The sequence below is a fragment of the Dipodomys spectabilis genome, unplaced genomic scaffold (genome assembly GCF_019054845.1).
Source record: "Dipodomys spectabilis isolate Male_0828 unplaced genomic scaffold, ASM1905484v1 ptg000009l, whole genome shotgun sequence".
Taxonomy (NCBI): domain Eukaryota; kingdom Metazoa; phylum Chordata; class Mammalia; order Rodentia; family Heteromyidae; genus Dipodomys; species Dipodomys spectabilis.
This window is the reverse complement of record NW_024870686.1, coordinates 1958668-1985636: the sequence shown is the minus strand read 5'-3', so window position 1 is coordinate 1985636 and position 26969 is coordinate 1958668. Positions and strand designations below refer to the sequence as shown.

The 26969-nt window shown below is 39.0% G+C and overlaps 1 protein-coding gene across 6 annotated transcripts in view; it reads left to right on the top strand.

Annotated features, from left to right (window-relative positions):
• Unc5d (unc-5 netrin receptor D) overlaps positions 1–10800 on the top strand; it is a 571205-nt gene extending 560405 nt beyond the window's left edge. For all 6 annotated transcript variants that reach the window (XM_042701474.1, XM_042701473.1, XM_042701476.1 and 3 more), the window contains one exon: positions 10596–10800. In XM_042701474.1, coding sequence (XP_042557408.1) covers positions 10596–10800 — 205 coding nt within the window. The remainder of the gene's footprint in view (positions 1–10595) is intronic.
• Positions 10801–26969: the final 16169 nt, after the last annotated feature.

Genomic DNA, 26969 nt, shown 5'->3' with positions numbered 1-26969 from the left:
TAGGTGGGTATTTGGCTAGCCTTTGCTGACCTCTTGCTTAGAGGGGTCTGCCCTGATTCACTAAACCTTCCATAGGTCTTTATTCTGTCAGAGTAGTTAGTCCCTGTGGTGAGGATACCATTCTGCTCTACATCCAAGCACTTCAGGATGGAAGAGGCTGCTGTGGTTATGGAAAAGGTATTCCCGGGATATTTGAAGAATTAGTAAAAGATAGACGTTTCAAACCCATCCTGCATCATTTTCATATTGCTGAAGTTCTCTAGCTGTTTTTGAATTTTCATTTATGATTCCACGGATAAATATTTTCCTTCACAGAAAGAAATAAAACAGATGAACGAGATTTTCACATGTGATCCATCACAACTTCCTGTTGTTTCATCTCAAGTTACTGGTTTTGTTCTCTTATGACTAGAAACAACATGGTGTAAAACTAATGAGTTTCAGCTGGGTGCCAGTGGCTCACGCCTGTAATCCTAGCTACTCAGGAGGCTGAGATCTGAGGATTGTGGTTCAAAGCCAGCCCAGGCAGAAAAGTTCCCATGAGACTCATATCTCCACTTAATCACCCAAAAACCAGAAGTGGTGCTGTGGCTTAAAATGGTAGAGCACTAGCCTTGAGCAAAAGAGCTCAGGGACAGCACCCAGGCCCTGAGTTCAAGCCCCAGGAATGCAAAACAAAACAAAACAAACTTGAATTTTAAACACAAAAATGTAATCTTATGAATATGCAATGGTTATGGGTTAAGAAAGCAATTGTTACAGTTTGGGTCACCACAAAAAGCTGATCACAAAGCATATGTTCACTTCCATGCAGAAGCCAGCCTGCTTTGGTCTTGTGATGAATTTTACCTCACTCTTCCCATCCTTGCAACTTCCAAAATTGTTCAAAAGCTAGTGAGGCAGCAACTCTCACATCAGAAAGGATGACTTTTGAAAGAAATGGAAGACTGCATTTGCTTTTATGTCAATGAGAGAACATTCTCTTACCCTCCTCCTGTAAACAATGAATATAAATGTCACTGCTGATTATCTGTGCTTTTGCAAAAATAAAAATAACAAACAAAAACCCTTAGATCTGAGTCTATAGACAAGCCACGAGTAAGTGGTAGGCTTAGAAGTGATAAGAATCTGATACATAGCTGTGTGCATTTTCCTTCTGGTAGCATAGCTGCCTTGCAACTTGCCTAGCATATGAGCCACACAGCCTAGCAAGAATATTATAGGCAATGTCATAGGAAATAGCTACTATTATAGACTCTGTGAGCAGACATTAACTCTTACACAGTGTCCATACCTGCTTTATTTCAAAGCATATTTAGTCTGTAAATTCAACTGTGGTAACTATATATACCTCTGGGGCACATGCTGAGACTCTACCAAACTAAATAATATCTGAAATTCCTTGCTTCAGCGAGCAGTATTCCTTCATCTCTAAACTTACATGGGACTGTCCCTACCTTACTGAATAGGGAAGGCCCTATTCAGTAAATCTCCCATAGGTCTGCTTCTCTCAGGGTAAAAGAGTCTGCTGTGGTTATGTCATTGTGACATTTCTAGATATATATGCCATGTACCACCAACAGCTTCACCCACTCTCTCAGTCTCCATTTTCTTCCCTTCCCCACTTCTCAAAACATCTAAACAGACTTCTCATCCTATTTTCATACATGCTTACAAATCACATTTACTCCTTCTCTCCTTTAGCTGACACACACTATCCAGAAAATTCTGTTTAATTCTTTTGTCATCCATTTCTTTTTAGTGTATAATTGCACCCAAGCATTTTATCATCATTTCTTACATATGCATATATTAAATTTTAGTCAGAATAGTCTCTTCTATTGCTCTCTTTCCTCAACCCTCCCTAGCATTTTGTGTTATGATATTCTTTTGAAATTACACTTAAATCTATGTGGATAGGGTCATCTACTTTGGGGAAATTCAATAAATATCTCTTGAATCAATAATGTGAAATTTGTCATTGAACTGTATACTTACTTGGCCCTAAAAAATATACCTACTCATAAATAGGTCTGATATAAACTATATCAAAAAATCCAAAAAGTTAGTCTTACAAGAAAACAGGCTATATAGCCATTGTAATGGAAGAGTCTTGCCTTTCCCTCAGATCTAACACTCAAAGTCCTCCTATTAGATTTTTTTCCCCTCATGCTTCCTGTATTCAAGAAACTCTTGTAAAAACCTAGTCAGCTTGGCCCAGTTGCCATGGGAACAGATGCATGAGATATGGGTGGATGAGTAGAAAGGAAACAGGCAAGATGGAAGAAAGGATTTGGAGATGGAAAGCAGTAGATAAATTACATCTTATTAACAATTCCCTTTCCAAAAGGCCCTTCATAGTATACTTGCTTGAAATTTTGTAAGCTCTGCCAAGAAAACACATTTCTTATTAGTCATCTCATTAAAACAGTCAGATGTACTTGAGGAATTGATGGTGTAAAAATTAAGATCACCTAATAAACACTTGAAACCTCATGGCCAGTAAATGGTGCTGTGACTACATGTTTTGCACAAAATCTTTTAAACTGAACTTTAATGAGAAGCAGTCTTCCCACATCAGGGTCATGTCTTTCCATTCCCTATGACCACTGTCTTAATTGGAAGCAGAGGAACAGGGAAATGGCCAGAGGACAGTGGGAAAGGAAAGTGGAAGGTCACAAGGCAATTTATTAATGTAGCACTGAAGAACTGTTCAGAATTCACTGAAGTTGGAGCAGTCCCATAATAAAGCTTCAGGATGAAGATGGGAGGAGGGAGAGAGAAGGGGAAATACAGTCATGTATACCAAATGTCTGCTTCATTTTCATTCCTGTGTTTTAGGAACTTATAATGTTACACCAAATGCAGCTTTCTTGGTTCTGCAGGCTAGAGGCTAGAAAACACATTCTAACCTTTAAGTAATAAAAAAAAAAAATGGGGTGTGAGGTTGCCTTTTCTAAAAAACAATCTTCATGACTCTTCTAAGGAGAATTAATACAGAGAGAGAACATTACATAGGTCCTTGGAGGCAAAATACTATGAAGCTTAAATCAGATTTTCTGGTTCTAGCCCAGTGGACTTAGGCAGAGGCTGAAATTTGAAAAGCGCTTAAAGTGAAGCCAGAGGGACCCACACAGCAAAATGGAGGGTGTGTGGGCTGCATTCCACTGAAGTCAATGACTCATGAAACTGCCCACTAATATGAAGCTGGAAAGAGACAGCCCAGGGCTAAGTTTAGCCATGAACAAGCTGTATGTGGTTTGTAAGTGGCAAGTGTCCATCCTAAAGGCAGTATGAAAAAAAAAAAAAAAAAAACAGCCTTTCTGTTCCTCTAAAAGAATGAAAGTTATGCTCCCACTGTTAGCTCTAGGGGTGATGACAGGAGGGTTGCCTTTTTTCCCCTAGGCAATAATAAGTTTTTGCTGGTATCTGAAAGAATCCATTTTGCTTCTTTAAGCTAATGTAATTTTCAGAAAAGATAGACATGCCAAAGCACCATGAGAGCCTAAATGACCTCTTGTGCAGGCCATTTCAAATGCTCCTAAAAAGTTGACAGTGTCAGTATGCCTGAAGGTGATAGCTTTATGAGAAAGTTAAAAACTCTGGATTGTTTTACCTGATTTATTAGAGTACCATTTAAATCCAACGATTTGTGAGATTTTATTGAAACATATATGGATTGGTTTGTAAAGGGAGAAGTATAAATATTTTGCCCTTCCCTCTCTGTGTTCTTTTTTTTTTCTTTCTTTCTTTCTTTCTAACATTAAATGGTAGTCCTTCTTGCTTTACTCTCAGGATTCCCATTAAGGTCTCAAGATGATGGAAGATGACAATTGAGTTTAATTTGAATTGTTTTTCGTGATATACCCCATTGAAAGAAAAGTCAAGGTTTTTGATTCGGTAGTTTTCATTGCCTTTTCATTTCCCAAATTGGGAAATTGTCACAGGTTTATCCCATGAGGACTAAAACTGGAGAGCTGGAAACAAGGCTACACTTGGCTTTGTTCTCTTTGGCAATTCATGGTCTTCCAGGTGTCAGGGTTTGAATATCTCTTCCAAAGGGAAGAAGGATCCTTCCTTTTCCCTTCAGCAAGCAGATAATGGAATAACTATGAGTGAGACTCTATTGCCAAATTCCTCTGCTCAAAAGAATGGATGCACGCGCTCTTGGGCAGGAAAGAACAGAACAGACCTCAGCATGCCTTCAATTGTCTCGGTCTTTTCCCATTGGATTTTCAAAGCCATCTTTCTTTCACCTGATGACCCAGAAGGGCAGGTGTGTTACAAGTCTCTTCTCTTAATGAATCAAACACACAGTTCTTTTATCCTGTAGGCTGCTGTTCTGTGTGCTGAGTTACCAGCTAGGATAAAACTTAGGGATGAAAGCCTGATCAATGGCCCAAATGCTTATGCTGTGTCCAGTCACTACTATTTAGTCAAAATGATCTTTTGCTCTTATTTGCATTTAAAGAACCTTATGAAGCTTGGTTTTGGGTCATATAAGAAGCTTTCCTTAAATGCGACCCAAATCACAGAGATATTAATATTGTTTTATGATGACTTTCAGTTTCCCTATTTAATTCTGCACAGGTTGACCATATTCTGCTGTAGGAAGGAGGATTTCTCATTTGTTGTAGCAGTTCAATATAGTCTTTATACTGACAAACTACTCTGAAAAGTAATAATTCTAATTTTCTTTTACATGCTCAAAGCAAAATTGGATTCAATAATAAAAGACAACAGTTTCTAGAAAATACAAACAAACCTGCCTCCCTCAAGATTACTGGTACAAATGATTCCTTCTATTTGATGATACTGGTAAAAGCCCAAATTTTGAATATAATTATGAGGTACACTCTTTTTCTTTTTCTTTCAATTTTTTTTCTTTTTTTAATGCTAAGGACTGAAGCTCAAACAAGCTCCCCTACTCTAATTTAGTATGAAATTTATTCTCACAACTAGTCACAGAAAGAGCTTACAGCTTGCAAATAGGTATATGGGACCCTTGGTAGCGCAGTTCTCAGTAATGAAAAGAAAAGCTTTGTTGTCTGAAATTTAGAATGAAAGGGACCCTTTTTGGCTACTTGTAAGTTCGGTGTGCCTTTGATAGCTATTTGGTATGGTTCTTTAGGGTCTAGATACAGCCAGCTAGGTGCTACTTATTCTTCAAGACTGTTATCTTGTCCTTTGTTAACTGATGGAGGATTTAGATGTTCCAGCCCCTACGGCATTTGCATTTGAATAATGCTGGGATTCTGTAGAACCAAAAAGCTTTCACTAGGCTAAAGAAAGGCTGGTATCTCTAACCAGTTTCCTTTTCATGGAATTAACCCCCGTGTTGCAATAAAGACTATAGGCAGGGTTTGTTGTTTTTTTTTTAAAAAAAAATCATACTCCTATGTTTCTCTCTGTTCACCCACCAAATAAAACACAAAGCCGAATAACTAATTCCAGAAATCATTAAATCTAGCCTCGTTCCATTATTAGCTTAACACAGTTGTTCATTTGAAGATGTATTTACTGAAAGCACCCATCCCAGAAGACCACACAGGTACAGTCACGTACAGGAGAAAGGCTTATTAGAGGGGCTGACAAGACCATCTCCCTTACCCGAGAAGGAGCAATATGGCACCTGTCCCTATTCAGGGGCATCCTTATGACATTTTGGCTAGAGGCAGGAGGTACTCTGTGTGCTCAACTAGATCTGGGCAGAGACTCCAGGAGAGTTTGTGGGCAGGGTGGAGTTCAAGTCTGGGTGAGTGTTCCACTGATGCAGCTGAGGGCTAGAGATACAGCTGCTCCTGGGCAGTGAAGTGGGAGGGGCTGAGGACCTGAGATGGAGAGCATGCTAACACTTACCAACTAAGACGGTATAAATTTGTCTTCAGTTGGCTCATATCTAGCTAGTGAAATTAGTGAGGGTAGTTCTACTTGGCTTCCACATAAAGCATGAGCTTTCAACTGGAATGAAGGATGGAGATTGGGAAATTAGCCATAGTGTCATAGTGCATGCAAAGCATTTAGGCACACACAAAAAACATAAATATAATGGGACTGGTGGCATACCTGTAATCCTACTAAGTGTAAGTCTGAGATTCAGATGATCACATTTCAAACCATCCTAAGCAGAAAATTCCTGAGACGCTATCTTCAAAATAACCAGCAGGGATATAGGTGTGGCTCAAATGATAGAGTACCAGTCTAACAGAAAGTAAGAGATTAGATCACCTTATCTGCATAGTATATAAAATATTCATGGCACTTCAACAAATAACTCTTAATTTTCTAAATTACCTGAGTTAATCGGAATTTGAAAAACACAAAGTTTTCTGAAGTTCAACATGTATAAAGAATAAAAAAAAAAAAAACAACCACTTCTAGATTCAGGGTTGGAGGGGGTGTTGTTTTTTTTCCTTTTTTCATTTGCTTTGTGTTTGTTTGACTGATTTGTTTTGGGGATTTGAGGGTATTTTTGTGGTTGTTTTCTTTTCCTTTTTCTTTACTGGTAATGTTTAGGCTTCATTTCTAAAGAAAAAGAAATAAAGAAGATGAGATAAATTGCTTAACTTGGCTGTAACTTGTATTCTGTGATAGTAACAATATTCTAGAATTTCATCTGTGTACTGTTAAAATTTACATGTGTATTCAGTGCCTATATACACAAGTATTATGAAGAGAAATTTCTCATATAGATTGGGGTTGGAATAGTTTTCAAAGAAGTTGTACTTTATTTACATACACATGCTTACAATGAAATCATGTGCCTATGAGGAATAGCCCACTGCATTAGGATGTGTGTATATGAATTTCTCTGTTCTATTCATTGCAGATATGATTGTATTACCTTACATAATTTTCCTCTAGGTATCTACTAAAATTAAGTTGAATTTGAAATATGTGTGTATTATATTGAGTGTGCTTGTGTAAAATTAAAAAGTAAATCTAAAACTTGCTTTGGGAAGCACATTTTACTTGCCACACTATATGCGGAGGCCTATGCTAAGAGAAAGTTTTATTTTACTGTTTTTGATTTAGTTTCTTTCGCCTTAAGCGTCTGTTCCAATGGAGACATTTGCAGGACTTGTCAGAACCATGTGACTAAAATGTCATTCATTGTAAGACTGTGCTCTGCAGGTGTACCTAGAATGCCTCTCTCTCTTCCCAAGGGTTCATGAAAACGTTTAATATTGTATTGAGACAAAATGTCATCAATATAAGGTATATTAAATAGGTAGGTTTCATTAGGTAGCTAATGAAGACAATACCATGCATTATTCAGTCAGGAAAATAAGTTTATTTACCAAACTGCAGTCCCTGCTGTGCATGGTTGAGAGGCATGGCCGAAAGGGCAACCCACTCCTGGGACAGAATTTATCTAGGCCTGGGACAGGAAGAGGTGTAGCCAGGTGGAGAAAAGGAATGGCCACACTGAATCCGGATGTGACCTCAAGGCCTGGGACCCTCTGTAGGTCAGATGGGAGGCTTGACCAGAGGCAGCCCAGGATCAGACCTAGCAGGAGCAGGGGAGGTGGCTGCTTCCAGGTGTGCCAGTTACCTAGGTAACCCAGATACTGGGTGGAAACTTAGCCAAGAGGTAGGGAGATATCTGCACAGAGCCTGCATGGCCCAGGGCAGACCTTACAATCGTCACATTCAAAACATATTCTTGGTGCTTCTCTTAGAGTTTTATTTTTGCATTTTTCTTATGATGTGATACCGTTGTGATACCCTTGAAGTGTACAAGATCATCTGAATGTTAAATAAGAAGACGATTGCAGAGGGCCTAAAAGAATGCAAAGAATAGGATTCAGCCACTTTGGGCATCTAAGTGCTTATTTTCAAATGCTGCACAAGCAGGAACTTCAGTCTAATCTTTCAAGTAGCTATTGGCTAGAGACATCTCATTTAGGTTTTAAGACAACATAGGAGAAAGATTAGTACAGTGGCCTGCAGGCCAAATCCAGCCACCACCTGTTCTCCACAGCCATGAGCTAAGAAGGATTTTTTCCATTTCTAAATGGTCAGGAAAACAAATCAAAAGAGGAGTAATGCTGTGAGACAGGTGGGAACTGCATGACAGTCATTTCAGTGATGCTCAATAAAGTTTTATTGGAACACAGCCACACCATTTGCATACTCATCACCTACTTGGCAGGGTAGAATGGCATCCCAGGGGCCATCTAAAGTCCTCAAAGCCAAAAATATTTCCTGACTATAGAAACAGCTTGTCAATACATGGCATAAATTGAAGTCTTATTCTGGGTAACCCCAGAATTAAGATCATAAGGACTCAAGTCCACTGACACAAGGCCGTTGCCATTCAGTAGCAAATTAAAAAATATATAGATACTTAGTAAAGATATCAGAAAGCTAGTTCTACTATTGCTCTTAATTGCTATGATTGTTGTCTTTGAAACAATAGAGATCATAAAGACTTATTTACTCTTTCCAAAAACAAGAGTGTAGCCATAGTGTGAGAGACTAGAGAGTTGTAAATACTTGTAGGTCAACATGAGGATGATTTGGATACATGGAGATAACTCAACTGTGATGTTCTGAGTCTCGGGAAGTAGAGAATTATGTAATCGTGACAGGCCCAAGGACATTGGAAGGTCTGTAATGAACGCACATTAACCTGTAAGAAGCCAAGGCTCCCAGTATGCATCCTCCACCCTGGCTGTGCCTTAAGTTTCTACACTTGCTGAATGTCAGCAGGGGTGTTAAGTGGGGACAGAATATCCCCTCTAAACATCTTCCTGTGGCCAAGCAAGGCGAACTTCTTACACAAAAGAACTTACTACATAAGAGGATTTTCTTTGACATTGATTTTGGGGTGAAAATTTATTTTTTCCCATTTTATTCATTTGGAATTGCTGTGTGTATGTAAGTGGGGGGGGGGTGGGGGGAGAGGGAGAGAGGTGTGCCTCAAATGGTACAATGACAGAATTGAGTAAAGAGGCAAAGCAAGAGTGGAGAGCCTGAGTTCAAGCCCCAGTACCAGCACATTATTTTTTAAGTTTGTCAGATCTTCTGAGTGCTCTTTTCTATATGAATTCATCTTGTGATTACGTATCAGGGATGGTGGTAGAAATTAGTACTATCTTCAAAACAGGAACGTGTCTGCAAAACCTTTTCAACTCAGAATTTTCACCAGAGATGACATTTCTGTCCTTACTGTGAAAGTCCCTATGAGAAATGGTAACCTTTAATCCTTTGTGTTGTCTTAGTCTTCATCATAGTGAAGTTATTATCTAAAAGGTTACCTCTTTTTCCCACTGAATATACTGGTAGGAATCAATTACTCAGCTAATGGATGATGAATAAATACTTGTCATCATAATATGATGCATGCTATAGCAGATTCAGAAAATTATTAGATATGATCCTTAAGCGTTAGGAATCTATAGTCAACTTGAGAAGACAAACTTCACATAAAAATACACATATAAGTACATATGTAAAATAAAAGCATTGTAGTCATTTGACTATTTAACCACTGCATAGAAATAGTTCAGGGAAGACATAAATCATTTTGTGGAAAGAGGAAATAAGAACTGAATCACATTGTAGGAGGATTATGTGATCTTAAAAACCAAAGCAAAGGGAGGTAGTATGCTTTCCTTATGAATAGAATAAAGCAGCTGAAAACAAGTGGCAGAGTGTCACCTACACCATAGCTAATGGATAAAGGAGGAAACAAAAATGCATACTTAATTTTTACAGCTACTCTGAGGCCAAACCAGAGAAAGCCTAGTTAACATTATAAGAGTAGATATTTTATTATAGGTGGAATAGAACATACCGTAATTAGTGAGTTTGGAGACAGAGTTTGGAGTACTATGGTTCAAGCCATAAAATGACAGAATATTGATTAAATGTAAATAGTGGGAATGAGGAAGGAGGGTGAAGCTGATTATTATATTAGAAAAGGAAACCTGAGGGGGATTCCTTCTACATCCTAGTAGGAGAGCCTAGAAGGCTATAAGTGCTCGGCTCCTTGTAGTTTAAAGGGGATTTGTTTAAAGGTATGAAAACGACATCAATTTCTAGTTCAGTGAGTTGAAGGAGGTGGAAGGTTTGTGTAATTAAAACAACACAAGATTATTTGAAGATCTATAACTAACTCACATTGACTTATAAGATTGGAAGTGCAGATTTAACATAGAGGAAGGAAAGATGAAGAGGATGTCAAAGATAAAACCTTTATGTTCTGTATATTAACCAAGAGAGAGAAGAGTCAGGCACTTTGAAAAAATAGGAATGAGTTACATCATTCCCCAGACCAAAGATGTAGACTATGTCAAGCAGAGCTAAAAGGTAAGCACACACCACACACATACACACACACACACACACACACACACACACACACACACAGATCAAAGAAGGAAGGACCAATACAAGATGTGGGAGACAAGGCTCTGGGGAATGTCCAAAGTACAGGTAAGTTTAGGATTAGGATTCAAACTAGACTGTCCCAGGCCTGCCTGTATAACTTTCCATCCCTAGAGTAACAATATCAATTAAAGTTCACTTGAATATCATTATTGTGGTTTGTTTCTTCATTTTCATCTGTGTTGTTTCATCCTACACAGGAATTTGTCTTACTTTGCTACGCAAAGCAGCCCCTCTGCTGTCATTTTGAACCTGTGGGAGGCTCGTCATCAGCACGATGGTGACCTTGACTCCCTGGCCTGTGCCCTGGAAGAGATTGGGAGGACACACACGAAACTCTCGAACATTACGGAATCACAGCTTGATGAAGCCGACTTCAACTACAGCAGGCAAAATGGACTCTAGTCTACTTCCTCCTGGGAAGTAGAGCGATGGCCAGCTTTGGGACATTTGCTTTAAATGGGAAAGAAAGAGGCAGCTGTCTGTGCAGTGGCATCTGAGGAAATCAGCCTTTATTTACAATCAGTGAGATTCCTTGTTTGAAGAAACTGAATTTAACATAGGTAAAACATGTTAATATGGAAAGGCATAAGCTCTGTTAAACTGGAGGAGCTCTTCTGTCGCCTCTAAATTTACACACAGGTGGACATTGGACAAACTCCTCTGATTTGGAGTAGAAGGGAGGTTACAGCTAGCTAGAAGATGTGAAAAGATGAGCTACAATAAAGCTGCAAAGGCAAAGATTGATGAAGTGCATGTTTGGAAACAGGTTTTTAATGATGTACCCCTCAGGACCAGCTGATTCGGGTACCAGATGGCATCTATGATGTCAAGAATCAAATTGGCTTTTAGAAGTGAAACAGGGTTGCCAACCCATTGTTAGACTTCATCAATGTCAAGAAAGGAGGGTCTTTAGAATTTAGAGAATATCACACCAGCACCAATTTCCTGTCTATACTAGCCAATTAATGGAGACAAGACCGAAAAATGAGTTAGACAACCAACTAGTTCTTATAGTATATTTCACTTTTTTTGTTTTTCTTGCCAGTCCTGGGGCTTGAACTCAGGGCCTGGGCACTGTCCCTGATCAAGGTGAGAGCTCTACCACTTGAGCCAAAGTTCCAATTCCAGCTTTTTGGTGGTTGATTGGAGATCAAGGTCTCACAGTTCCTGCCCCAGCTAGCTTCAACCCATCATCCTGAGATCTCAGCCTCTTGAGTAGCTAGGATTACAGATGTGAACCACTGGTACTGGCTTTCACATTCACTTTTTTCAGAGACAAGTCTGCTCATTTCTTCCCCTATTCCAAATCCAATGCAGTAGGTTTCAGAGAACATAGACTTTTCAATATGGAAATGTATTGCTTTTTACTTAATAAAGAAGGACCATCTCTATTCTACCTAAGCTGCTCAATTTAAAGAGGGCTATTCAAACACAGCTTATTCTACAATATGGGGACAGAAGAAGCCAGGACAAGTCTAGAGATAAATATGAACTGCAGATCTCAAATAAGCTGTAGTTCTAGAAGACAAGTGTTGATTTAGTCCTCCAATACTTTTGTTTTAAAAGAACAATGAGTTTAAATGTACTTTTCAATTTAGATTCTGGAAATTTTCTAATTTTTTAGTACTGCACAATCATCACAATATCTTACAGTAAAGCTATAAGACACACTCTTTTTTGCTTCTGGGAAATTAGCAGTTTGTGCACTTCATAATACTTGAGTAAGTAGACCTCTACCAAAGTGTCCCAGAAACTGTACAAATTGTTTAGGGAGTATTCATGTTCCTAATACTGGCCAACCTCACCAACAATGCATTTTCCATAGAGCATTAACTCATAGTTGTTATTTTTATGATTCCTTTTTAAAAAGAAAGCAGTGATAATTGTAGAAAATTGAAGTTCACAGATAATTCATGAAGCTCATCTTTTACCTCATTTTCATTTAAAATATGATTCAGTCATATAAGAAGTCCGAGAAAGAAAAAATGAGAAAATATGTTCATTTTCTGGTAGACAATTTCATTAACTGTTCACAATCAGAACAACCAAAGTCAAGAATCTAGATTAACCACAAGGCAAACAGTCAGCTAATTAGACTTTGGTTACAGTAGAATAAAGTAGTCAGATACTAGGGGAGGTGAAAATACAAGACAGTGGGGATATGATCAACTTTTCACAAAAATTTTTAGATCCTGTGAGAGAAACAATGTTGTAAGTCTCCTTCAAGTGGAAAAGACATAAAGATGGTTAAACTATGATTCCTTGGATGAGGCATTGAAAACACTTAAATGTGTTGGCTACTTTCTTAAATTTATGTGTGATACTTGTGGTCCCCTGTAGTATAAGGCTTTGCTACATGTACTTCAAGAGCATTTTGCTTTTCTCAGGAACCAAAGGCTTATTATACAGAAGAAGCAAATCATTGTACAACTGTCAAGCATATTTTCAACATGCCACATCTAGATCAGGATAACACCTTTTTCCTAGTGAGCTGGTCTTGTTCATTCTTCCTAGAAAAAGTGAGAAAGCATGAAAATGTAAATCACTTTACTTCATCGACAGCATGTGTAAAAGAAAGAGGTGGAAATAGATGGTCAGTCATTCTGAATAAACTGAAGAGTCGGTGGATTGGCATGGTTAGATACAGAACAGATCTACAGTGACTCCTGGTAATAAACTGTTTCAAACTCATTGTAGAGCGCATATTAATGTCCATCCTGGAGGATTTTTGTTTTTAAGTCATCCTATTTTTTTCTTCTCTTCCCTTCCAATTGGCCTTATAATCTATTCATTTAGTCTATGAATGCTTTGTAGATTTTTGGAAGGATTTTAAAATACTTTCAAATTAATAAAAAATTTAAGTGATTTTTCCCTTAGAATCAACATAGACTGCTTAACAGATGCAACGAGAATAATATTGATCCCTGAGTATCTGGAACTTTTTCCTGCATATTTTTTATATTGTTTACATCTTGTAATTATTTCTGTTATGGTAGGACAAGCATTTTTATATAAATTTATTAAATAATGCAGTTAGTGCACATTGTCTTACAAGGCAGTTTCAAAGAGAACCCACGATTAAGTTTTATAGACCTAGTTGGGGAAGAGAAATTGTGGTTCATATGAAATCTTAGTTCACACTTGAACTTACAGTAATACACTGTGACCTTCACCTTTTTCCACTGTAATATTTGCCTATCACAACAGAAATGCCCCCTCTTAAAAGAGTCTGACTCATTAATCTAAGCACTTAATTTGGAAGTTACTGTTCTAGTACAAAATGTCCATAATTAAAAGGAGCCTTAAATACTTGGTAGATTTCTTAAAATTTTTACAAAATATCCCACTTAATTTAAATCTCTCAGTGCTTAAAGACATTTAAGTCTAATAATTATGCTTTAGACATCACTTATAATTATGCCACCCAAATGATACAATTCACAGCTTCACCAGACTGTAACATCATAATGTTAGTTTATAGATCTTACAACACTGCTTGTACATTTTTTACTGGTTTACATTAAAATCCTTTAAGCCAAAAAGGAAGTTTGCACTACGGATTTAAATGCAAACTTCATTACCAGTGCAGAAAGTCTCATAAAACTCATGTACTCCTACAAAAATTTTATTGGCCTTTTTGTAAGAGATGAAAAGGAATTGACCCAGTTCTCTTTAAAGATGGGAACGTTTCTTGTACTATTTTTATCTCCAACATCAGAGGTGTAATCTTTTACCATGGTCTCTGTATTTTTCCTTCAGTTGGCCTTGAGAGGAAGTATTGACTGAAAAAACAGTACTCACATGGGGTTTTATTTAGATGAAAAATTCTGGATTGACTACAATCGTATTTCATAATAAACTTAATTCTCAACATGGGTATTGATGAACAAACGTAGACAAGTAAACTAGTATAGCTGGTTTTAGACTGTCTTCTCAACTTGCCAACTCTGGTAAATTCACTTGTGAATTTCAAAACATTATAAAATCTTGGATACGATTTTCTTTTTCCTTGTAGCCATTTCCTCTTCAACTTCTTAGTGTCTCTGCCCTCTGTGAAAATATTGAATGATAGAGCTATCAGATGTGTTGAAGGTAATGTTCTCTGAGATTTCTGTTCTAGCTCTGTCTGTAAAGGTCACAGGAATCAGGAAGAAGCTGAGAAACATGCCTGTCTGGCCCATTGTGAGGCCCATTTCATTGTGTTTCCTCATGAAACATTGCAAAGTTTGAATCCTTAGTAACTCCCATTGACTGAACTACATGTGAGAGCCACATCAACTGGGAGAAAAAAATATTGGCCTAGAGATGGTGACAAAATTTTATTAGCCCTTTGGTGTTTGTTACCATAGCGCTGTGTTTGAAAATTGAAGCTTTAGCCAAAAGCTGAATGGCCACCGTTTCTGTAGTTTCCACTGTTTTGTCTGCATAGAATTTTTCTGAACTACAAGCAAAAGTGTATTTTGTCAAATGTCACAAAAAGTGAAGATGTTACTAATCTAGATGTGTTGCATATTTTGTGTTTTTCTTTTCCAAACTCTTTCAAAAAGCTGCAGTGACAAAGCTGTTTGGCTGTATTGACAGCATGTGGTGTTTTTTGCAAAAGCAATTCTAGGATAGCCAGCGTCTACCGTGGACTTCTTCTATTCCCACTCCAGGGTCATCAACAAAACCAAAATGGCAATTTATACACCCTACTTTTCCCACAAGATAAGAGGGATGAAACCCAGACCTGGCTATTAGTCACTAGTGTGTAGTACTGTGATCTGAAGTAGGAACTTTAACTCACGTAGAATAATTGTGGTTTGTGAAGCAGCTACTCATTGCTTTTTCCTTTTGCTGTGAAGATCATGGATTTGGAATGTCTTCATGAGATGGGCCTAAGACAGTAACATTTCAACTTCATGTCTTCTAACCCTCCCCTCATCTGAGCCCAAAGATTAAAAAAATAAAAAGGCAGAATACTTGATGGTTAGCCTAGAGCTTTAAAGAATCTTTGCCCTTTCCTCAATATTAAGTTCACTGGAGGTTATGCCTTTTTTCTTTTCCCCCCAAAAAAGATATAGCTTTGAATTATAAGCAGATGTTACTGAATTTGGCAAGGTAGTTAATTGCATGAATAGAGATATATGTCAAAATATTTTTACAACAGGCATGATTACATTAAAAATGTCCTTTTATCTCAAATTTTGCTAGCCCTAAAAAAGCATCTCACTTATGTCAAACATATACCCAAATTCCAAAATTGGGCAAATCATACAATTCTCTTAAATTTTAATATCTATAGGAGGTAATGACTTCATTGTGGATCTGGGAAATCATGAAAAGAGAATGTTATTGGAGAAGGTTCTATATGTAGAATACCATGTTTTATGAACACTTTATTGATACACAAATTACAGCAAGAATTAGATCCAGTAATTCTAAGGTTCTGCCATTAGTACTGTCTGATGATGCTGAGAGGTTACCAGGATGGAGCCATTATCAGAGAGAAACTGAAAATGTTCTTGGAGGTTTATCTTCCATACAACCTACTCCCACTGGAAACTTCCATAGAAGGTGGGAAAAAAACAGGCTGTCAGAATGTCTGGTCAGTAAAATAACTTTCTCCTTTTTTGAACTAGAAGAAAGACAGAGTTTCCATTTTTCACAATTGTCCGCAATTGGTTCATACGCCCTCTGAAAGTCCTAGAAATATTGCAAAGTTAAACAGGTAGAGGAAAGCTGGCTTACTTTCCTAACCCAAACTCAAAACAAACAAAAAAAACCCATGAGTAGTTGTTTACTTCCATTTCTGTATGGAAGAATTTAAGATATTTCATTTTGTTCTGTTTATTTGGGGAGGACACATAGGGGTATCTTTCAAATGATTCATATCTCAAACCCATACTACTCTCAACTTTTATTTGATGTGTTCAAAGCCAAACAAAACCACAATAAACCACACACACACACACAAAACTAAAAAGCAGGGCTGAACACTAAATTTGACATGAAGCTGAAGGAGCGAGCAAGCCAGAGGAGAGAGTTGGAATAAAGTATGGCCTTGGCTTCATACCACACTTTTTGTGCCTTGTATTATCAATGTAAATTCTGAATGTTGTACAGTAAATACTTGGATGGACTTCTTAGAGAAGGCTGCACTGGCTTCTTTTTCAGCACATGTACATATCTATAAATATATATACATATATATTTGGTAATGCCAAACAGCTGTGTTATATTGTACTGAACAAAATGGACGGTTTGGATGTTTTATGTAGAGTTTGCAAAAAAAATAATAATTGGATGGTTACTGACTTTTCAAAATACATGTACAGGCGTAAATTACTGCATATCAGTTATTTATGAATAAAGAGTCTTTTATTGACATTTTAGGATACTCTGTGAGTGGAACTTTGAAATCTCAACTCATTTGTTTGCTTCCTGTTTGGTGTAGGATGGTCTCCACAAGCATACCTTTCAAATAGTTGTTGACAAAGTGAACCCAAGTCCCACTTGGGCCTCAAGAATGGGACTTTAGGACCTACTGAAAGCAAAGAGACTTACCTTCTAAATCCCTCCTAAACACACACATGGCCTTTTCTTTTAGAGATCATCACAGCTCAGATAACTGAAATACCGTCTACTTAGTCTTCTTAGTCTTCAAACAGTTTATTTTACATTTTCTGACTCTACGTGAGAAAGGTAAGAGGATGTTGGGTCTGCCTGGGAGAACAGCCCCCTCCCCCAGCCTTCCTCTTTGTGAGGACAGCACACAGCCTTACCAGAAACCACCTGCCTGAAAGCAGTCATCACCAATCACCTGACCGTGAATCAGCAAAGGACCCCAGACTTCGAGGTCACTTCCTCATCCACTGAGGTCAATTCCTCATCCAATGAGGTCACTTTCTGAACTGCCGTGGTCATGCCTCCTTCAGACAGTTAGTGGTTCTACAGGCTCTGAGCTCACTTCCTCATCTGCTGTGCTCACACCTCCCACCTTTCCCTATATAATCCCACTCATCCATATGCCCCTCTTTTTCTTCTTTTTCCTCTCTGCATGCCTCCTTCTCGTGCAGGCCGGCAGTTTGTTCTTTCCCTGAATAAATTCTTTCTGCCAGAACCATGTGGTGGTCTCCTTCCAGCCCAGATACTATGCAAGTCATTTACAGCAAAGTTTATTATCAGCAAGCTGACAACGCTGTGACTTTCGAGCTGGGTGCAATGCTTGTCTTTGTACAAACGGGGAATCTTTATAGGTCCAAAGGCTAGGTATGGAAAATTCCACTAGGGGCATGGAGCACTCTGTAGTTGCAGCTGGGGCCAAAGATAGCGTGTAGTCATTGGTTGGAACAGTTGTGGTTAGGTGTAAGTGGAAAAGCATTCTGGTGCTGCAGCTATCAGGCACAGGGTTAGGAGTTAGCAATTGCAGTCAGGTCTGGTCTGGTCACCTGATTTTAGGGAAAGGGCTGAAGACCTAAGATGGAGGTTGTTAAGTCAATGGAGCTGATGCTACAGATCCACAGACATCCCCAGAGGGTCTCTGGTCAGCTAACATCGATAGGGAGATAGCAAGAGGGGTCATCAACACACAATTGCCGTGTCCCATGGCCTACCTAGCCTTGTGGCGTAGGCCAGGAGAGGGTTCAGCACTTGGTGCCAAGATTTTTCTCCCTGAAAAATGGAAACCAAATTCCAAGACCCCAACAAAGGGAAATGGTCACTCTCTCTAAAAGAAGGGCCAAATTGACTGCTGGTAGATGCAGAGAGAATGCTCAATCAAGGGAAATCGCCTCAGCTGTCCTCTGGGTGGGCCAGAGACTGGCACAAGCTCTAATTCCCAGAGGGAAGAGCAAAATCATTGGGGGAGGCTTGATCCAATTCACAGCACCAACTCCAGTCCAGAAGACCATGAAGACACCAAGTCATGTACAACAAAGTTTATTGTCAGCAAGCTGACAAGGCTGTGACTTTCAGGCTGGGCACAAAAGGGATATCTTTTATAGGGCCAACGGTTGGAGATGGAAAATTCCACTAGGGGCAGGGAGTACCCTGCAGTTGCAGTTGGGGCCAAAGATAGCACATAGCCAGTTCAGGGTTTACTGATTGCAACGTTGCAGTTAGTTGCTCATGGAAGGCATTCTGGTGCTGCATCTAGAGGCTATCAGGCAGGGAGGTGATAGGAGTTAACAATTGCAATCTGTTCTGGACTGGTCGCCTGATTTCAGGGAAAGTGCTGAGTACGTAAGATAGAGGTGGTTAAGTCAAAGTGGAGGAGGACATACTAACATGAAGAACCTGACATCTGAAACTGAGAACTCAGGAGGGGTTAGTATCAGGAGTCACTGGATCCCCTTCTCTTACTGAGGGTTAGTCCACCTCCTGACTTTCCCTCCTTGAACCCAAGCTGCTAAAAGCCAAAGGATCCCCACCACTGTCTTTTTCACCTTTGCTGGCTATGCATCCACCATCTCCTCTCTATGTCTGGTGACTGACTCCTGTCTACAGGCCTCTGCTGTCTTTTTCAACATGGTACAATGCCAGAAGCATCACCATTCCATTTTGGCCAGTTTTCTCATTTTGGTGTTGCCTGAATAGAGACTTTGATTCTAAGTTCTCAGGGACGATCCCTATACACACCTCCTCTAGGACTCCTTCCTTCTATGTCCTTCTGCACTCAGTGCCTGCCCCCCACATCATCACTAGACTTCCTCCATGTGTTTCTTTTCCCAATGGAGTCCCATCAATATCTCCAGAGCCAGGACACTCCCTTGGGATGTCTTCTTCACTCTTTAGATATTCTCCTATTGAAGCCAAAATGCCTTATGGGCTAGAAAATTGATCTCAATGGCCCCAAATTTTGTCTTGTGCACTTGAGAGTTAGACACAGTCTGGGTCCTGAGGACCTGCCCCCCTACCTCCTTTCTAGGTTCCCTCTGGAAGACTAGCAGTTTGAGGCTTCGAAATTTGGCCTCAGTATCAATTGGAAAATCACAAACTTTAGAAACTTAACTGCTTATAGGTTCAGTTTTAGCACCAACTGGATAATTGCAATCACTGACCTGAATACAGCACCTTTGACTGCACAACATGGCAGGATTTAAACAATTTATTCCAAGGCAATGGTAAATAGTCAGAGTTTTAATATGTTCCAGTTTTCTTTGCTCTCCTTGCTTATCCTTCTCTATCTGTCTATCTGTCTCTAAGCAAACTCTCAACCTTCACCTCTGTGCCTCCCAGCCATCTCTAGAAAGGTAATATCCCTTGTCTTGTAGTTCTCTCTCTCTCTCTCTCTCTCTCTCTCTCTCTCTCTCTCTCTCTCTCTCTTTCTCTCTCTCTTTCTCTCTCTCTTTCTCTCCCCTTCTCTCTGCTTGTGCCCTTGAAAGTACAATGCAAGCTGGTTCCTGGGGACCCATTTTAGGTTCCCTCTTGAAGGCTAGCCATCTAGTTTTGAATTCTCTGAGCTAAAACTGTCTCTCTGTCTTTCCTTGAGAGCACCCACACTTTGTTAGAGTGTTCCCCTTCCTTCTACTGTTTGTGTATCCTCTAATAATATTTTTCCAGTTTTTATTGTGCAGCCTCTGTGTCATGAGACTTCTTTCATATTTCATCCTTGTAAGATTTCTTTCAGATTTCATCCAAATACACATATGTGTGTTCACCACCATCTCTGCCCTTTGTGAGCAAAAAATAGACAGAGAATCAGTACCCTTTTATAACTGTCAGAGGCTGGAATAATACAGCTGCCTGGAATAACAGCTCCCCCAACCACATACACACACACACACACACACACACACACACACACACACACACACACAAACACACACACACTTCCTCTTTGTGAAAGACAGCACATAGCCTTAACTGGAATCACCTGCCTGAAGCCAGAGCTTACGTGACTGTGAGGTCACTTCCTCATCAAATGAGGTCATTGCATGAGGTCACTTCCTGAACTGCTCCAGGCATGCCTCCATTGGGGAGGGAGAGGTTCCCAGTCTCTGAGATCACTTCTGTATCTGCTGTGGTTATGCCTCCTCCCCTACCTAGTCACAAGATGTTAATCAGATGTTAGGTTTGCTGAAAGGAGACTACCACATGATTCAGGCAAAAAAGATTTTACTGAGGAAAGAACAAACTGCCAGCCTGTGCAAGATAGGGGTGTGCAAGAAAAGAAGAGAAGAAAAAGAGAGACTTATGGGTGCGTGGGATTATACAGGGAAAGGCAGGAGGTTTGACCACAGTGGATGTGGAAGTGAACTCAGAGCCTAAAGAACCTCTCACTCTCTAAAGGAGGCATGACCTGGGCAGTTCAGGAAATGATCTCATTGGATGAGGAAGTGACCTCAGAATCTGGGGTCCTTTGGTGATTCAGAGTCAGGTGATTGACAGTCAGGTGATTACTACTTTCGGGCAGGTGATTTCTGGTAAAGCTATGTACTGTCTTTCACAAAGAGGGAGGGGGAAAAAGGGAGCTGTTCTCCTGGGCAGACCTAACAGACAAAATGTCCAGAATTAGAGATTTCAACTGTATCTTGACTGACTGATCTTTAAATGCTGAGAGTTTCCAAGCATTTAATCATAAGAACTTTAAGAGATGGGTAGAGACTGTTTAAATCATATAGTATATTAAAAAGTGCCTTGTAAACTATTTAAAACTGACCAGTTATAATTCAAAAGGTACATTGGTTTAAACAAGTTTTCCAAAGCTGTTTCATATACATACACATATACACATATATGTACAAAGACATATACACACTGTCTTCATAGAAAGACAAGAGGCTTTGTTTTGTTGTGTAGATTCATTTTAGGGACCTATGAAGTAAAGGAAAATATTATCTAATATAGATTTCTGAAAACTTTTCTGTGTATCATGAATTTATTGCATTTGATGGATCTTCAAAACAGGAAAATTTAGTTTTGAATATGAAGGAAAATGCTAGATGTGGTAAGTTTTAAAAATAATAGCAATGTTATTCATAACACAAAATCATTTTAGGAGTGGACTGGAGTCAAGAGTTAAGACAATTTATATTTGAAGCATACACTTTATATCGTAGTGTCCTTGTATACATCAAGTGCTTCATCAATGAGCTGATTATGTTCTTGTTTTCAGATGACACTGGGGCCTTAAACTTAGGAGTGTATGTATAAATTGAATATTGCAGAGAAGCTGAGCACTATACCTGCTATGTGCCAGACTTCTTTGCTATCAGTAGGGCATTATAAATAATGTTCCTGGCAGATATTGAATGATGATATTGACTGTCTGATTCTAGAGGTTACAAACCATCAAACAATAAGGGATAAGATAGAAAGAAGTGTCAATCTGGAGGGTGGCTCCTGTGGTAGAACTTCTGCCTAGCAAGTTCAAGGCCCTGAGTTTAAATCCCAGAATACCAAGAAAAAAATTTTAAGGGAAGTACAGATCATTAATGGAGAACAGAGTAGCACTGAGCAGATTGTTTTAAAAGAAGGAAAGTTAGACTGGGTGCCAGTGGCTCATGCCTGTAATCCTAGCTACTCAGGAGGCTGGGATCTGAGGTTTGCAGTTCAAAGCCAGCCCAGGCAGGAAACCCTGTGAGACTCTTATCTCCAATTAACCACCAGAAAGCCAGAAGTGGCACTGTGGTGCAAAGTGGTGGAGGTCTAGCCTTGAGAGAGAGAGAGAGAGACAGAGACAGAGACAGACAGAAAAAAAAACTAGAAAAACAAAAACAGCTCAGGGACAGTGCCCAGGCCTGAGTTCAAGCATCACAACAAGCATCATACATACATACATACATACATACATACATACATACATACATATATACATACAGGAAAGGTATATGGAGGAAGTTTCCATTGGGCCAAGATTGATCCGTGGCCAAAGAGAACCACTATTTTATTATCCTTACAAATGTATGCTCTAATGATCTAAGCCAGGCTTGGCTGATGTCAGGTGGGCTCATTGGTGTGTCTGCAGTGAGCTGAAGGATTGGCTTGGCTGTGTCTTCCAGACTAGGCTTCTTATAAGTCTGGGACATTAATTAGGACATTAAGGGTTACTGTGCTCTACTATGTATGTCTCATGGTTAATTCTTCCAGATGGGTATGGTAAAATCGGAGAACAACATATACTATGTTTTGAAGCCTAGGCTTGGAGCACCATTATGTCTGCAATGTTGTAATGTTCAAAATGCCTCACAAAATCAACCCATTCCAGAGGTAAAAATGAGAATTCATTGCTCCAATAGGAAATTTCTACAAAAATCACATTGCAAAAGATGTGGATAGAGGAAAAGGTGGAGAATTTGGGTGATAGTTTCAATTTCTCTATTAAAGTTTAGTAAGATGAAAAATAAGATGGGAAGAGCATTCAAACAAAAAGATGACATATATATTAATAATATATCAATAAAAATTTTATTCAGGAAAGGCTGACATATAGCTTTTTAAGGACCTAGGTTCTTCTGAACCCTGGGTTTCTACAACAGCATATCTCAAATTGCTCTGCTGTTATCAAGTGTTGCTCCTATGGTTAGCTGTGTTGGGGAAGGAGGAAGCAAAAATTTATTTAATCTCATTTACAGAAATACTTTTTTTTTGTCGGTTGTGGGGCTTGAACTCTGGGCTTGGGCGCTGTCCTTGAGCTCTTCAACTCAAGGTGAGCACTCTACCGCTTGAGCCACAGTGCCACTTCCAGTTTTCTAGTGGTTTATTGGAGATAAGAGTCTCGCGGACTTTCCTGCCTGGACTGGTTTTGAACTGTCATCCTCAGATCTCAGCCTCCTGAGTAGCAAGGATTACAGGCGTGAGCCACTGACGCCCATCTTACAGAAATACTTTTATGTGAAACCTATCAAAGGTTTGAAAACCATAATAGTAACTATTTGAATTAGTCCATACTTTAAATGTATTCCCTACGGAATACCTCCTTTACATGAACTTATTTCTGTAATCTTCTGTCGACCATATGTAGTTAGCACTATTACTTTAGTTATTTTTGTTATTGTTGTGATTATTTTAAAAGTATGGAAACTGAGAGAAAGAAATAAGCTATAGTAATGTGCATTTTTAATCATCTAGCCAAGGCTACTGTTTGCAATAGTTTTCAAATATGTATCAACTAACTCCAATTTAATGAGCACAAGTGACATCTCAAAGTTCACAGTTGGGAATTAATATTTCTCTAAAGATGTTAAAGGTAAATTGTGTCCTCTGTTCTAAATTAATTTAGTACAGATTATCTTCCATTTCTGGTTTCTCATCTATCTACCCATTCTTTACACATTACACAGTTTTATATTGAAATATATCTTCATAGCAACCTGTCCAGCATGTTAATTTTTGCCTAAGAATGCTTGATAACCGTTTTTATCCATAACTCATTTGAATGCATCTATAACACTGAGAAATGAGTTACAGATGTTTGCTAAACCTTAGAAAGAATACTTTAGTAACAAGAACAACAAGAAAAAGCTGGACAATCTTTACAATTAGTTAAATTATGTGTCAAATAACTTTGATTTGTCTAGATTCAGAGCACAATTCAATACTGTGGTTTCTTTCAAAGGTTTGTTTGGTGTCCAGCTCTCAAAGAGATATGTACAGTCATGAGAAAAGAACCATGAAGAGGATAAGCAGGCAATCTCAAGCTGTGCGCTCACTCCTACTGGATTCATCTCAGAGGATACATTTTACCTTTTGTATTTCAGCTTATACATCTGTAAAAGCAACATTATTGATGTTCAGACTTAGGGCTTCAGTGAAGGCTCAAAGTGTGGAAAAATTCACTGAGAGTTGGAGTGGCAAGCCAGCAAGTAAAGGGTTATGTTCTCAATGAAAGAAGGCAACCAGACATCATAGGCAGTGTTAGGCCCACAGGATAATCAAAGTAATGTTTAAGAACTTCTTTAAGGCAAGGATGGTAGTAAGCTCATAGAAGTTGCATTGGGCTGACATTGTCTCTCTGACAGATAGCAAGTGTGGTTTTGTCTGTGATTTTTCAAGACATTAGCAAAGGAGTTACTAGCTGTTTTCTGAAAAAGTTGTTAGATTAGGTGGAAACTTGCTGAAAATTGAACTTAGCTTCAAAATGAAATTACTTAGGCCAATTTGTTGGCTTGACAGTTGATATCATTCCCTGATTCCCATAGGTAGCTAGGGCAAAAGTTAAATGAAATAATGTATGCGAAAAAAAGGCAACCTTTATATCCTAGTATGTACTTGTATAGGTTTTTAAAAATACATTTCCTTTTGTGCCAATCCTGAGGCTTGGTTCTGTCTCTGAGCTTTTTGGCTCAAGATTAGTGCTTCACCACTTGAGCCACACCTCTACTTCTGGCTCTTTTGTGGTTAGTTGGAGATAAGAGTCTCTAGAACTTTCCTGGCTAGGCTCCCTTTGAACTGCTATCCTCAGATCTTAGCCTTCTGAGCAGCCATAATGACAATTATGAGCCTCCAATGCTTGGCTTGTATAGTTTTTGATTTTTTAAAAATGAGAACTGCACATTGACTTTCATGACATAAACAAGAAATCAGAATTTATTTTAGGCAAAAGTTAAAATAATGAACACAAAAGCTTTGAAGTGACTATGACTTGTTTTTTCACTCCTCCCCACAAGACTAGAGTAACCAGAGAAACAGAGATGGTCTTTTCTCCTGTTTGTAGGTCTCTAAAAATCCAAATTCTCTGAGAAGTCATAAATATGTGTGTTCTGTGAAAAAGTATATGAAAGTTCTGAAGTCAACTATGCATTTATTATTGCTGAAAAAGATTATTGACACCCCTAAGCTCATGTATCTAAGCTGACATTTCTTCTTATCAGCCTTTAAATTCTAGGCAAACAAGGAAACTCAGTTCTTCATTTAATTGTGTCCTCTGCTCTCTCACTGCTTTTAAAAACAATATACAGTAAGAGACAAAGCTCTATATTAAGAATGGGAACACAGTAGTGAAGAAAAACTAAATACCCCAATCCACACAGATTTCATTCTTATGTGAGAAGACTCCATAAGTGAAAGACAGGGTTATATAGAAAAAATAGAAATCGTGTTTCTGGGGTTTGCGAAGGTGGTATTTAAAAATAGGTGAGCAAGATCACACTAAAAAGGTGACTTGAGATTAAATATAAAAAGTAGTTTTCACTGTATTTGATGTCAGTGCCCTGCATCTTGTATATACACTTTTATAACTTGGGGAGGGAAAGGGAAAAAACAAAATGCTTAAATAAGGATACAGGTTGATCCATTGTAACAATGAGATGTACAAAACACTATGTTGAAAACGAACTTTACAACTTTGGTGGGGCAGGGGGCAGGGTGTGGAGGTGGGAGGGAAGGAATGACAGTAGGATAACAAAGGAGGAGGCAACAATGCTCAATAGGAAATGTACTCATTACCTTGCTCCTGTAACTGTAACCCTTCTGTACAGAATTTTTACAATAAAAAACACACACACAAAATAAGAGTGTAATAAGGAAGCAAAGACAGGCAGAGGAAATAGCAAGGCCTTGAGGTGGAACAATGCTTGTCTATTCAAGGAACAGCAAAGCAATCTGTGTAGTTGAAGTGAGAGTCACAGGAGAGAGTCTCAGAACAGTAAAGGGTCACATGAAATCTTTTAAGGCCTTGGCTTATGCTATGGAAATGGGAAAATACCAATGGACTCTGAATGGTGTTTTGTAGAATCTCAGTGGTGGGTAGTGTACATGATATAGTAGAGGAAGGCTAGAAGCAAATAGATCATAACTATAGCAATTCATTGGGGAAGATGTAGGTTGCCTCAGGGAAGTGGAGTAGTGTTTTCCAGAGGTATCCGTATCACGGCTTTATTCTGAAAGCAGAGCTAGTATGAGCTGATACAATAGATGGATATGGGGAAAGGAAGAGGAGAAGTCAACAATTACTCTATGGTTGGTCTGAGAAAACAGAATTATTACTTAGGCTAGAGTTTGTGGGATGAAGGTTTAGAGAAAGGTAAAAATAAGGAGGTTAATTTTATGTTACACATCTAAGTGGACATTTGGAATACATAACTATATGTGTCAATCTGGAGCTTCAAGGAGAGATGTATACCTATATTTATCAGTTTCCAGAAGATAAATGATGGTTAAAAATGTGATTGTATATATAAAACAAAGACCTTTAGATCAGAAGAAATCTTAGAAAACCAGGGGAAGGTAGTTCTTAGGTAAGAAGGAAATGAGGAGAAGGCAGGCAAAAATGTGTCAGAAGTGTGGCAAAGAAGTGAGTGTAATTGAAGTAAGGAGACCAGGTCTGGCCAGGGCCATATTGGCCACATGGTGGATGGTATGGTCTAGCATCTTGTCTTCATTCTGGGGAAAGAACCCAGCCCCCCCCTCCCCCCTCCCCCCCCCCCCATCACCTGCCTCCCAGGTAATGGGAATGCCTGGACCCCTGGAGGCAGGGGCAGCACTTTGCTGATAGGTTACTGAATCTGTCAGTCTAGTGCCTGAGACTCGGAATTTCCTGAGGATCTGCTCCCTGTGCCTACGCCCGGACCAGCCTAGCTGCCAGACTCCATGCCATGTGTCTCTGTGATCGTGTCCTGTATCCTGTCTCCTGGCTTGTCTCCAGTCAT